The sequence below is a fragment of the Rattus norvegicus genome, chromosome 13 (genome assembly GCF_036323735.1).
Source record: "Rattus norvegicus strain BN/NHsdMcwi chromosome 13, GRCr8, whole genome shotgun sequence".
Taxonomy (NCBI): Eukaryota; Metazoa; Chordata; class Mammalia; order Rodentia; family Muridae; genus Rattus; species Rattus norvegicus.
The window spans coordinates 103,482,047-103,495,142 of NC_086031.1; the positions used below are offsets into that span (position 1 = coordinate 103,482,047).

At 44.3% G+C, this 13,096-nt stretch overlaps 1 protein-coding gene across 1 annotated transcript in view; it reads right to left on the reverse strand.

Moving 5' to 3' along the window:
• Kcnk2 (potassium two pore domain channel subfamily K member 2) overlaps positions 1 to 12,640 on the reverse strand; it is a 197,300-nt gene extending 184,660 nt beyond the window's left edge. Inside the window, 1 exon segment of the mRNA NM_172041.2 lies at positions 12,540 to 12,640. Within this exon segment, the coding sequence (NP_742038.2) occupies positions 12,540 to 12,573 (34 nt within the window). The 5' untranslated portion in view covers positions 12,574 to 12,640.
• Between the last annotated feature and the right edge of the window lie 456 nt (positions 12,641 to 13,096).

A 13,096-nucleotide genomic window follows, 5' to 3' on the forward strand; every position in this document is an offset into this window, starting at 1 on the left:
GCTCTCCAAGACTTTCTCATGTGGTACACATGCATCTGCAACTCTAACACGAGAAATTCCATGCAACACCCTCTTCTCGCTTCTGTGGACACTGCATATGCATGCATATATGTGTATGTGTGTATGTATTCAGGCATAAAAATAAATCCTTTTCTTATAAAAGAGGAAATAAAGGGGAAGGAAGAGATGGAGTTAGGAGCAAAGGAGGAAGAAGAGAGAGCATGATTCACACCCAAGGCATCACAGAAATCCCACGTGTGTAAAAGCACATGGATGTCCTTCCGGCCTCCAAAGTAACGAGAGTGGCCCTCATTGCTGTGCGTGCGCCTAGAGCTTTATGTACTCATTTCCTCAGCCTCTCCCACCTCACCATGAGGTTTGGAATGTTGTTATCCTCACTTAGCAAACAAAGAGATGGGATAACCTTCACAAAATTACACAATTATTCTGCCCCAGGGCTTAGGTAAACTCGAAATCACAGCCCATTGCCACCAGACACATTGCCTCTCAGCAAATGTATATGCAGGACATTGCGTCGGTCCAAACAAGTTAGGCGTGGTGCATGTGTGCCGATTCTGTTCCGGTGAAAAAAATAAAACATCGTGTGTGCATATGTATATATTTGAGCAAAAAGAAAACTGCACACAGGTTTTACTCTGTGAGCTCTAATTTGGAGAGTGAGGATACATATGAAGATGATAATGGCTGACTTGGGTACCATTCATTTGTTTGGTGGTTGGTTTTAAGCTAGGACGCGTGCAGCCCAGTCGGGTCTCGATCTGCTCTTCCTGTCTGCACCTCCAAAGCACTGCGCTTGCAGCTGCGCACTAAGACGCCTGTTTAAAAGGTGCGGGGGGGGGGGGGGTTGAGCTGGGAACAAGCTAGGTGAGTGCTCTACCAACTGACCCACATCCCCGCCTCCGACTTGCGTTTTTAATGTGTCCCTGAAACATATTTTAAAAGAAAAAGAAAACTAATCTCAAAAACTGTGAGAAAAAAATTAACAAAGCACTGAGACTTTTCCTCATTTTCCAACAGACGCTGGAGTTTAAGTAGCGTGTGGTTCGTGGAAATGCAGGCGCACAGTCTCTCATGAAGGAGGGGCCATTCCGTTCAGAAGAGATTTTTGACTATGGGACGAACACGGCGCAGCTAAGAAACAGAGAACAGCATGGCATCTTCAAACACAGTGCCTTGGGAACACGGGCTAGTGCAAGCCTTTCTGCATGAGAACAGGGCTGTAATCTAGGGGATTGTGTGGGCTTGTGCAGTTGAACTGCTGGGAAGAGGAACCTGTTACCCATTGTGTGAGTGGATGGGGCTCCTGAGATGCTGGGCACTCCTGGACTCCCAGAATGCCTTCTCTCTATGCCAAGTCTCACAGTCCTTACTCACCCATACAAGCGTGTCCAGAGAATGCCGAGTCTCAGTGTGATGCCCAGGGCTTCCAGTGAGCTCCCAAGTGCTCCTTGCCAGCTCGGTTCCTGGCAGAGTACTTGTCCCACCCGAGTCTCAATACCTTGGGGTATTCATGCCACTTCTCTACCAGAAGCAAAATAAATGTCCCATCCAAAAGGAGACCGAGAAGGAAAATCCCCCAACCATGAGAGTCTTAGTGACAAGAATATCCCAAGCAACCAAATGCAGTAGTGGGAAGACACAGAATCCACAGCGTTAAGTAGGGAGGCATTACCAAGATGGCAGCCACCACCACGTCGGAATCAGCATGGCGCCGAGCCATCTCATTTCCACTTTGTTTTGTTTTGTTTTGTTTTGTTTTACTTATGAAGCTAAATGCTTTGCTAGCAAATAAATCATTTTTTTTCTTTTTAGATTTGCGATAGTCCAGTATCATATCTGATTTTGGTGAAAACAGACATCGAATCCAATTTAAAAATTTGTTGCTTACTAAAAGGTACTCTTTGGTTGATAGATGTTGAGTTGCCACAGCTGTGAAACGACAGGTCTGTGCATGGCATAGCCAGGCTTGCTAACTAGGGCATGCAGTCATTGGCCAGGATGGCCTTATCCTCAACTTAAATGCTCTCACGTCTTCCCATTGTCTAGCTCATTCAACAGAACTCCACTCAAACTATAAAGATACTGAGGTTGACATATTTATAGCCAGAGGACAGATTTTTAAAGATGATTCATGGAGGGTTCACTGGACTGACATGCTCAGCTTTGGGGAATAGAGCAGGGTCGGCTTTGTCAAAAGAGGTGGGCAGGGAGGCATCGCAGGAGCGAGCTGGCTAGTGCCCAGGGAGCTTGTGGAGTTCCAAGAAGAAATTCTTTCCTATCTGATCATGAAGTGGGAGATAAAAAAAAAAAAAATCAACTACTAGGCCTCAGAGAAAGTTACTAAAATTAGGGATAGATTTGGGGGAAGGGATTTACAACAATGCTTCACACTGGCTATAACTCCTTTGAAACCCAAAGCTCCCATTTTAGGGCCTCCGCCTTCAGTCTCCAAATCCATAGACTGCAGAAAGCTATGTATTAATAGACATCTTGTTTGTACTCAGGCACTGCCTAGCTCAGCTAGGTCTCCTTTCGTTTCTAGTAATTCTTCTCCTTTCACACGACCCTCTCCCACTAACAAAGTCACTCAGGGACTCACAGTCCCCCAGGGAGAACATAGAAGTGAGCCATTGGCTGTTACAAGTCTCAGAACCTCAAGTTCTTCCGCAAACTCTCAACCAAGGGGCAGTGTGTGAGCTTTAGAATCTTGTCTTTTCTGTTTCAGAAAAGACAAAGGTGACACAGGTAAGACGAGAGAAAAAAATTAAGGAGAAAGGAGTTTTCAAAAGTTCCTGTGTCCTTGGGAACAGATGCTGAACCATTCAATCCTGGGTCAGGCATGGCTAGCCCTACAGCCTCCAGGCAGGTTAGCAGGGTAGGGAGTGCTTCTGACGGCAACCTCCTCCAGAGCACTCAGCAAGGTGACTGGATTCTTACAAATATCCTGTGTCCGGCTGCACAAGGGAGTGGATGACTATCAATGCCCACCAAAGAGATCCAGCTTTGTCCTGGTCTGGGACCACGTCCGAAAACACCCTAGGGACCCTGAATGGTAAGAAGACAGCACGTATTTCTCTTGTCCCACGAGGTGCTCAGAAGAGAGCTGACATGAGAGGCAAGGTGGACACAAGAACATGGGAGGACTTAGTGACCAAGACTGTCACAGCAGGTGACAAATAGAAATTCTTAATGTATAATATCCAACCATTGTTCCCCAGTGCAACCTATGCTTCTTTCAGGATGTTGGATCACTGAAAATGAAAACATTGTTTCACTGGCCATACTGAAAAGTGTTGATCACAACAGAAGAACGGATTAGTCGGAGCAGGGTGTCTACCAAATGGGGCCCCAGGTGCTCTCTCACGCGTTACATTTGGATTCTCCATTCTTAGTGAGACAATGTGTGGGAGCTGAGCACAAGGAAGAAAGGAAACATTCTAGACTTCACACGTCCCAAAGACCCAAAGAGGGCTGTGCTCCAAATAGCACGCTGAGGAGCCCCTGGGTCTTCACAGGATTCTTTTGAAACTGGCTCTGAGGTAGTTCACAGACATAGGGAAACAAGAGTTATCCTCGGGATTCTGCTGATTTTACAAACCACTTGAGAAAAGACTCTAAACGGTTTTGTAGTCAGAGTTAACCCTTCGTTCCTAATAATGGATCTAAGCTTGAAAAATTAATCACTGGGTTTTTCCCCAAACATGATTAGCAGAGTTGACAACACAAAGTGTCTTTAAAAAGATATCCCAGAGCAGGACAGAGTAGAGGAGGGAATGTTGGGAGGAATATCCTAACACTAAAGACATTTAAAAGTTTATATAAAAATATATTACTCTAGAAATATCCTAAAAGATATGCATATGTATATACTAAAAGAGTTTAAATGAAGTTAACCTACAAGGGCAGCAATACCCTTACCAGACATTACACACTAATAAAAAGCCCAGTGTCACACACATGGGTTACCTCTTTTGCAGTTGTTGACCAGTGAGGTCCTATAGAGTCCCGAAACATTACGAACTATTGCCAATGTTCTTGGATACCCTTCAGAACTTGACAATAAGACCCTATTGCTGAAGACGCCATATACTTAAGTCATAAAACATGAAGAAATCAAGCTGGAACTCACCCAGAAGCCTCTTCCATACTAACTAGCTCCCACAGTGTTGAAAGGTCCTGTGAGCACTACAGGAGAAGAAAAATAAGCACTGATTTTACCAGCTGTGACTTCTGTAACAACCACTCTGGCAAGACAGGTTTCCTGGTGCAACAGTGGCCCAAATGTCACTGGGGTAACCAACCACTTTCCACTTGCATTTAAGGCCTGCTCCACAAGTTGAAAAATCATACTACAGACTGGTACTGGGTCCAGGAGTCTGTGGTGAGAAAGTCCACGGTCTGAGAACTTACATCTACTTACTATGCATCTGCTACATGGACAGAGCGTTACACTGACTCCCAGTGACTTCTGATTTTTACCCGGACGTCCCTGCATCTACCAGCCATCACCAGAGAAGCTTTGGTTTGCAGTAGACAGTGGTTTGCACAGAGATAGTCACAGCATAGGGAATGAGAGACTTTGGAACACTCAGTCCCGAATGGGGATATCTGTGTGATACCCCTTCCTCTAAAGGCTCAGGGGCCTTGTGGAAGAGAGGACAGAGAGATCACAAGAGTCAGAGGTAATGGATGACCACAAGGAGCAGCCGATTCTGCTTCCTTTATATGACACTCTGACATCATACAAGCAGAGTGACTTCAGTGTTCTCAACTATGTAGAGCCTGGTTTCCATCCAGCCTAGAAAATCCTTTCTCTGGCTCTCTCAATTCCATTTGGCCTCACAGGATGACGAGGGATATGCCAAAGGGACGTGGCCTTATCAATTTACAGAAATACTTATAGGCAGGTTTCTTTTTCTATAAACAAGGAGGTATGAATGGGAGGTGTTGCTGGATAGATGCAGTTTCTCAACTCACTTTGTATTTGCATGAGCATGCTAATTTTTTTCACTACTCATTTTTTTTTCATATGTAAGCATGGGAGAGATTGGTATAAAGTTTTCCTTGTTCACACTGCCTTTTTGTTGAATGGCGTCAGGCTATTAATGACTTCTAAAATATCTCACAAATTTCCTTACAAGAGTCTCAGACTATACTAACGGCAATTGCGTGCTTAGTTTAAATTAATAAAGAGAAGCCAATCTTTAGCAATGAATCTCTTAACAAACTCAGGGGTAAACCAGGATGTTTTTTAATCCGATAAAGTCCATCTATATAAACCTCTAACTAACTTCATGTTGAAGGATAAAGGCCAGCGATCTATACTACTAAGATCAGAAACAAGGCAAAGCCACTGATTCACCATGCTCCTGTTCAACACGGTAGAGAAGCCCCTCACCGGTGCAGCAAGGTAAGTAAAGACATGGCCGCCACACTCTGGGAAGGGAGACAGAAAAGTCACAGTGAAGATCAATATTAAAAATAACCTAAATCACATCTTAAGGGAAGTTGCTAGGCGTTAAGAAATAGCGAGGCTCATCAGGGCTGTGTCAGCTAGTGTACCAAAATCAGCCCAACTTATTTATGTGTTGGTGATGAATACTGGAGACAGAAGCTTTAGAGAACTGTGTATTAGTCAGGGTTCTCTAGAGTCACAGAGCTTATGGGATGTCTCTATGTTAAGGGAATTTATTGTAATGGCTCACAGTCTGCAGTCCAATTAACCCAGCAATGTGCATCTTGAATGGGAAGTCCAAGAATCTAGTAGTTACTCAGTCCCGTGTGGCTAGTCGTTTCAGCTGCTCTTCTGTGTAAACTGGAATCCCAAAGAGGTAGGTTCCAACAGATGTGCTAGCAAGTAAGTCTTCTTCCAATGTCCTCACGTAGGCCTCCAGCAAACACTGTGGCCCAGATTAAAGCTGTGTACTCCACACTGGATGTGGATTTGCTTTGTTCCAAGATGGCCTTGAACTCAGAGATCTGCTTGCCCAGTCTCCTGGGATTAAAGACATGTAGTACTTTGCCTGGGCCTAAGTTTTCATAGCCACTATGCCTCAAGATCTCCATGTCAAGATCCAGGTTAGAAGCCTGTCTTCCAGCCTCAAGATCTGGATCACAGGTGTGCCCTCCATGTCTGGATTGTAGTTCATTCCAGATGTAGTCATGATGATGACCATTTACAACAGTTCTGAAAAGTTGCATGTTCAGGGGCAAAGCTAACAAGTTAAGTATGCGGAAGAAGGAAGGCATAAAATGTGGATGATGGAGGAGAAGGAGATGGCTCCCAAAACTGATGCGATCCTAACATTTACCCCAACCAATAGCCCCACAGGGTGTGCGTAAATAAGTCAATTGGAAAACTTGCCTGGGATGGCTCAGTGATGAGGCCTTTACAGCAGAAGCCTGAGGGAGGATAGAGGGAGGATTCCAGATGCCACTCAGTGCCACATGGGGCTAGCAGCCCATCTGCAATCCCAGCCTCCTATGGTGGAGTCAGTATCCTCACAGAACTTGGCTTAGCAAGGCTAGCCACACTAGCACACTCTGGGTTTGACTGAGAGACCCTGCCTCGGTGCACAAGGTATAAGGGATATAGAGGATGATTCCTATGCATGTAGATACATGCTACACACACATGCACACACATACATACATACACACATATGTATGTATGTACATACACACATACATACATTCATATGTACACACAGACACAAACACACACATACACACACATGCTCCTCAAACATACACACATGCACCTACAAGTATATACACAAAGAAGAAGGACCCAGAATGGTGAATAATTTGAAAACTAATTTTGAGAAGAAGAATAATTTAGAGGACTCACACTGCATGGTTTCAGAACAAATTCTAAAGCTGCATTAAGCAAAAGAATATAGTTTTATAGAAATCATACACAGTGAACAGGGCCCAATGCACTGGAAATGGCTCTCAGAAGAATGGCAAATTCTACCAATTTGCAGAGGAAATTGTGTGGATGAGTGTGTGTGTGTGTGTGTGTGTGTGTGTGTGTGTGTGTGTGTGTATGTGTGTATATGTATCTGTGTGGGATATGTGAATGTGTGGGTGTATGCATGTGTGTGTATACCTGTGTGGGGTGTATATATGTATGTGCATGTATGTACATGCTTATATATGCATATATGTGTGTGTAAAACTTTATCCATACCTCTACCACAAAAACTAACTCAAAGTAGTTCATGGACCTATGTGTGGAGTGTAAACTATAATGCAAACTATAAATTTACAATTACAAACATTCTAAGAACACCAAAGAAAATTTCATAACTTTGGGTTAGGGGGCTTACTTATATTTTCAACTTTGAAAGAACTCTCAAACCATCAATAAAAACCCCCACAGAACTCCAGGTTATTTTTTAATATGCAAAGATTTGAATAGAAGTTTTCAGAGGAAATGAAGATATTCAGGCCTCAAATGACCTTACAAGATGATACACATCATCATGCCCTGTAAATATTTGTTTTTAGAAGTGAAGCTGCTTTATCTTTTAACTATTCTGAGATGTGTGGCCTTTTAAACAACTGAGTCTCCCTCTCCCTCTCCCTCTCCCTCTCCCTCTCCCTCTCCCTCTCCCTCTCCCTCTCCCTCTCCTTCTCCCTCTCCCTCTCCCTCTCCCTCTCCCTTCCTCTCTCTCTTCCTCCCTCTTCCTCTCTCTCCCTCTCCCTTTCCTTCTCTATCTCCCTCTCACAAAGAGGGGGAGGAAGAGGGGAAGGAAGGGGGAGAGAGGGGAGAGGGAGAGAGATACACATAGTTAAAACTGATACAAACTTTTTAAATTTCTAGGCATGGTTGTATGTTTGTAATCCAAGTGCTAGAGAGGTAGAGACAGGCAGATCCCTGTCTTGCTGACTAGCCAGTCTCACCTACTTAGCTCCAGGCCAGTATTTTTTAAAAAGTTTGGGATGGATGTCAGCTGAGGAAAGAATGTCATGGGGTCTCCATAAGACACAAGTCTCTCTCACACACATGCATGCAGAGACTATAGCATAGACAGTATAAATTCAAAATCACCAGTTGTTAATCTGTGTGAGATATTCAGCCCCTGCTGTATGACCAGTTCCTATTTTTCTCTTGCGTGTGTGAACTACATTTCCCACAGCCTAGCAGAGGAAGACATTCAGTTGCTAGACTGAAATTATCAGGAGGTCTATGACATGAACCTCAGAATCTAACCCTATGAGAGGCAGTCAATCAGTGTCTGAGGAGCTGTAGGGCAGACAGCCAGCTGTGGCCGTCACTACCCACTTACGATAGGATCACAGAAATGTGCTTACTAAATAGTTGTCCAACTCTATGTCATGGCACCCTTGAGGAAAAGACAGCCAGGGCTCTGTTGCAATGATTCCTTTCTTTGTGAGTACTATAGAATGTCTACTGTCTTTCAAAAGGTACCAACAACGAATCAAAACATATTACTGCCCAAGTTAGACCTCAGGAGCCAATGAGCTTATGAGCTTACTTAAGAGAGCATAGAAGAGGGTTTGCCTAGAGGAGCATGAATGGCCCCAAGGCGAGTCTTCACCTCACTTGGATGATAGCATCTCCATGCTGAAGAGATAGAGGCTCAACTTCCCCCAGCCTACATCCTCCACCGTTTCCTGAGGTCTCACATGCAATGGGCAGGCTTGCACACAAATGGCTGGGAGGAGTGCTGGAATCTCTACTCCCTCAGCAGTCAGTCAGCAAGCCCGATGGGTATGTACTCTAGGAAGCAGGCAATAGTAATGAGGACCGCAGCTTTTTTACTTGGGGCCTATGGACCAGGACAGGAATTACAAAATAACAAACAAATGAATAGACACAGAAACCCTCAACCTCCTTGTGTAAAGGAGACAAAGAATTCAGACACTCGGCCATGGCTGAACCCAGTTACACTGTATCATCTTTCTTGTCTGGTGGGGTGGGCCTTGTGAATGGTGTGGCACAAAGTTAGTGTTTAAGTTCAAAACTCTTAATAATGTGTGAGAGCGGGAGATGAATGAGATACTCCTGAGTACAAACCGGAGATGATCACGAAGCCATTAAACAAATCCCACACTGTGCTAAGTTTCACTGCTTCCTACCCAGTCTCCTGCTTCATGTTTGTGTTTATATACCCTATGCAGGAGAAGAGGCACAGCCTCCATTCCCACAATGAGAATGAGAAAAAACAAGCTCGGAAATGCAGACGTTTGTGGGAAAGAAAACAATGCTACCCAGATGCAAGACCACATTTTAACGGCCATGTCCAAATGCCATTGATGTTCCCGATTGATCATTCCAACCACTGGGTTATTTCCTATCTGGAATGTGGGATCTAAGTGGCAATGCAAGAATTCCGGTCCCGCCCAAGTGCTTTGCACGTGTGCTTGGAACAAGTAGACACGATAAATTAAATCATCAAAATAAGTTACTCCCAGAAATCTTTGCTTTTTTGCAGGCGCTGTGGAAAGATGCCATAGGAGACATTTTTAGCCCTTGAGTTTGCAGAAGGTCCACTTCTGCTGAGAATGTCTGCTACAGTGGGTTTTCTGAGATGAGCAGGCAAGCTACATGCAAACATCCGAAGGAGAAATTAAGTATCAACTGGTGAGTGAGTATCTTCATGGCCTTACAAGCATCAAAGGCCATAAACAAGTGGATTTTGACCCTCACTTGGAAAATGGCAGGAAAAACCACCATTGCTTTTAGTTCACCTCCTTATTCGTTCTGTTGGGTTTGCTCCGTTTTTGAGGAAAGGTCCTATCCTGCTGTCTGAGCTGTTTTGGAACCAAAGATGATTTTACTACCTCAGTTCCTCAAGAGCAAAAATGGCAGGCTTGAACCACCACTCCTGGCTGTTCTTCGCTTGACATTTTTTGTGTGTCAGCTGGTGGCATTCAGAAAACAGAGATTTCTGTCGGCTCGCATCATAGCTAGTGTTCAGTACAATCAAAGCATTGGGGCTGTCAATTACCAGACCCCGAATTCCAAAGCTTCCTGAAATCTATATAACTTAAACATCTTATCACACACTTGCTATATGTCAGACAACCAACACGATGATCTAATTTAACCATTGCAAGTATAGGAGGTAAGATGTATTAACTCATTCTACATATGAGACGCTAGACATAGCGTTTACAAGTGGTGGGCCTGGAATTCTAACTCATGGTTAGTTGCCTTGACTCAAAATACCTGACTCTCCTTCTTTTACACCCAAACCCCCCAGTGGTAAACACTCACCCCTCCTAGTACTATAGACATTGTACTGTTCTGCACGTATATCTTCTTCTGACACAGTACTCCTGCCTGGAAAAATCAAAACATGCTGCAGAAACATCAGTTATCACCTGTACCTAACTGTTACTTGATGTTAGACTACTTCTATCTATAAGCATCCCTTGATACTACACTCCTTCCAGAGGCATCCCTTGATGCTAGAGTGCTTCCAGGGTCATCCCTTGATGCTAGAGTGCTTCCAGGGTCATCCCTTGATGCTAGACTACTTCCAGGGTCATCCCTTGATACTAAACTGCTTCCAGAGGCGTCTCTTGAATGCTAGATTACACTCACTTTCTCCAGTGGGAGACAACCCCCAATTTTGTTGTCATGTTGTTAGGTGTGAATGAGATTGGCTTGCACTGAACAGCCAAGACTAGCTTTGAACTCATGTTCCTGACTCCGGGTGGAAATCTTCAGAACCACGGTCCCTTGCTTGGCCTCTCCTGTAAAAGCCTAATCAATGCACTCTCTCTCTCTCTCTCTCTCTCTCTCTCTCTCTCTCTCTCTCTCTCTCTCTCTCCTTTTCCTCACAGAGGGCAGGCAGTGTTAGAACTTGTCGAATGTTGCATCATTTCTTGATTGAGGTCCCAGAAGTCTGTATAACAATTCCAGATGACTCCAGCCTGAAAAAGTACTAATTCCTAAGAGAACTGCCAGGTTGTTGCTCTGGACCGTCTTACTCTAGTTAGAATTTCCACCTGGTAACAGGACCTGTGAAGCCCACGCCTAAGTTGACTCAACTATTGAAGGGATAATTTAAGCCTAGCCATTTTTATATATGATGTTACCCATGTCGTAATTTAAGCTTACCCGCCAAGCTACCTGTAATTATCCCAAAGCATTTCACCTTACCGACAACTATGGCTCAGTTACGGCTGTTGTCAGATCCTACCCCAAGGATCCTAAGCCGTCTTCTAACACATGTACAGCATTCTTCTTTCCTGCTTGTGGTAGAGAAGGCCAAGTATGCCAGAGGGAAAACCAGAATGTTAGAAGAGTGCTGTCTGGCATTGTAATGGTGGTAAGTGCAGAGCTGAGGTTACGGCTCTCATCCCATTTCTCTTGCCACTCCGAGGGACTTTTTACCCATTCATCTCCCCGTTTCTTTTCACACGCAAAAGATGATCAGTCCAATGAAGGGCATAGCCAGCATCTCAGCTGTCTGTTCAGCCTCAGCAAAGGGAGGTCCCAACATGCTAACTTATCCCGTGTTCCCACACACAGAAACGTATCAGGACCTTACATACTGACTGGAAACTATGCTATGCTACAGACTGGGCTGCTCCCAGGCGATGCCCTTCCAAAGAAATAATAAATCAGAAGAAGACTAACCAAAGTGGCAAACAAACTCAAAATTTGACTTTTAAAGGAGCCCCTTACTGAATAAAGGCAATACTGCGACTCCATTATTATATAATCCTTTGGAACGTGCAGTTCAATCACACTCATGAATGAATTTACAGAGTGAATCGGGATAGCTCTTCCTATTCCCTCAGCTTTCTACTGAATCTCTCTCTACCTATCTACTCTGTGATAGACTCTAAGAGTAGGGCTAGATTTAATCTCTGCGTAGAGCTCATTTCCAAAGGCTTGGCGCCTTTGGAAGAGCATGTCAGTTCCGTTGAGATGCGAGAAGCCCTAGTCTCAGGAGGACTTGTTGAACATTGTGGACATAAACTTGGGAATCATAAAAGGAATCCAGGCGTCAGTCCCAAACAAGTCTACTCTATGCAGGGACACTTTCTCTTTGCTCAGTCCCAGAGTCTAAACACCTCTTCCCCATAGGAAGACAGAATAGGTAAACTTAACATTTACTCAGAAAATAGTACAGTTTCTCTCCTAAATCCGGATAGCATTGGGTGAATCTCAATACGTTCGTGCTTTGATTATGGGATTAGCCCCATGAAGTCAACAAAGTAATAACTATCGTTGGGTAGATATACATTGATGGACTGACTAGGCATTGCCAGAAAAACACATTTCATAATAAAGTTCCGTGTGGCATGTCTACTGTACAAGACTCTCCTAAATCAACCTGCAGTTTCCTCCAATATTACAGAGTCATGGAAGGCATTCCAGCATCAAACCCTCGGCTGGAGCCAACGAGTTTAATTATGCACTAGCCTGTAAATGAAGACTCTGCATCGAACACTCGCTCATAGATCTGCTCAGCATGCCCAAAATGTTTTAAAAAACAAACAAGACACTCGATTCCAGCAAAGATACTCACGGTAGACGCTCCTTTTCGCCCGTGGGTTCATCATCTGGGGGTGTTTTCATCAGGACTTGTCATGCTTTTGATCTTTAACGTTGTTCTTCCTCCAAGGTTTCTTGTCCGTAATGTCCAAAACAGAGTCACTTGTCCTGACAAGCCACCGTCCCATACTGTTTCTTATTTGTGTGTGAATGTTACCCTGTAGATCAATTTCCTGTCCAAAAACACTCAAGATGAACAAACGCTGCTCTGTGCAAGCGAAATGCACTACTCAAGTACTCTGTTTTTGCAGTTTAGTCCAGGAAGAGAACCCTGATTAAAACGAGGGATCATATCCCAGTTGTTCCAAGGAACTTAAAAGACAGACGCGCCTTCCTCATGAGTGGGCTTATCAAAGTTGCTAGCGCTGTTCGTTCTCACTGGCTGGCGGCTGCCGCACTGCTTACACACAAATCATCCGTGTGCCTTGTGCGACTTAAAGACCCACCCGATGGCCCCAGCAGCAGGAGCACAAACTTTATTTTCAAATCAGGCTTCGTGTGCTTTGAAGTTCATGATGCTTTCCATTCCTG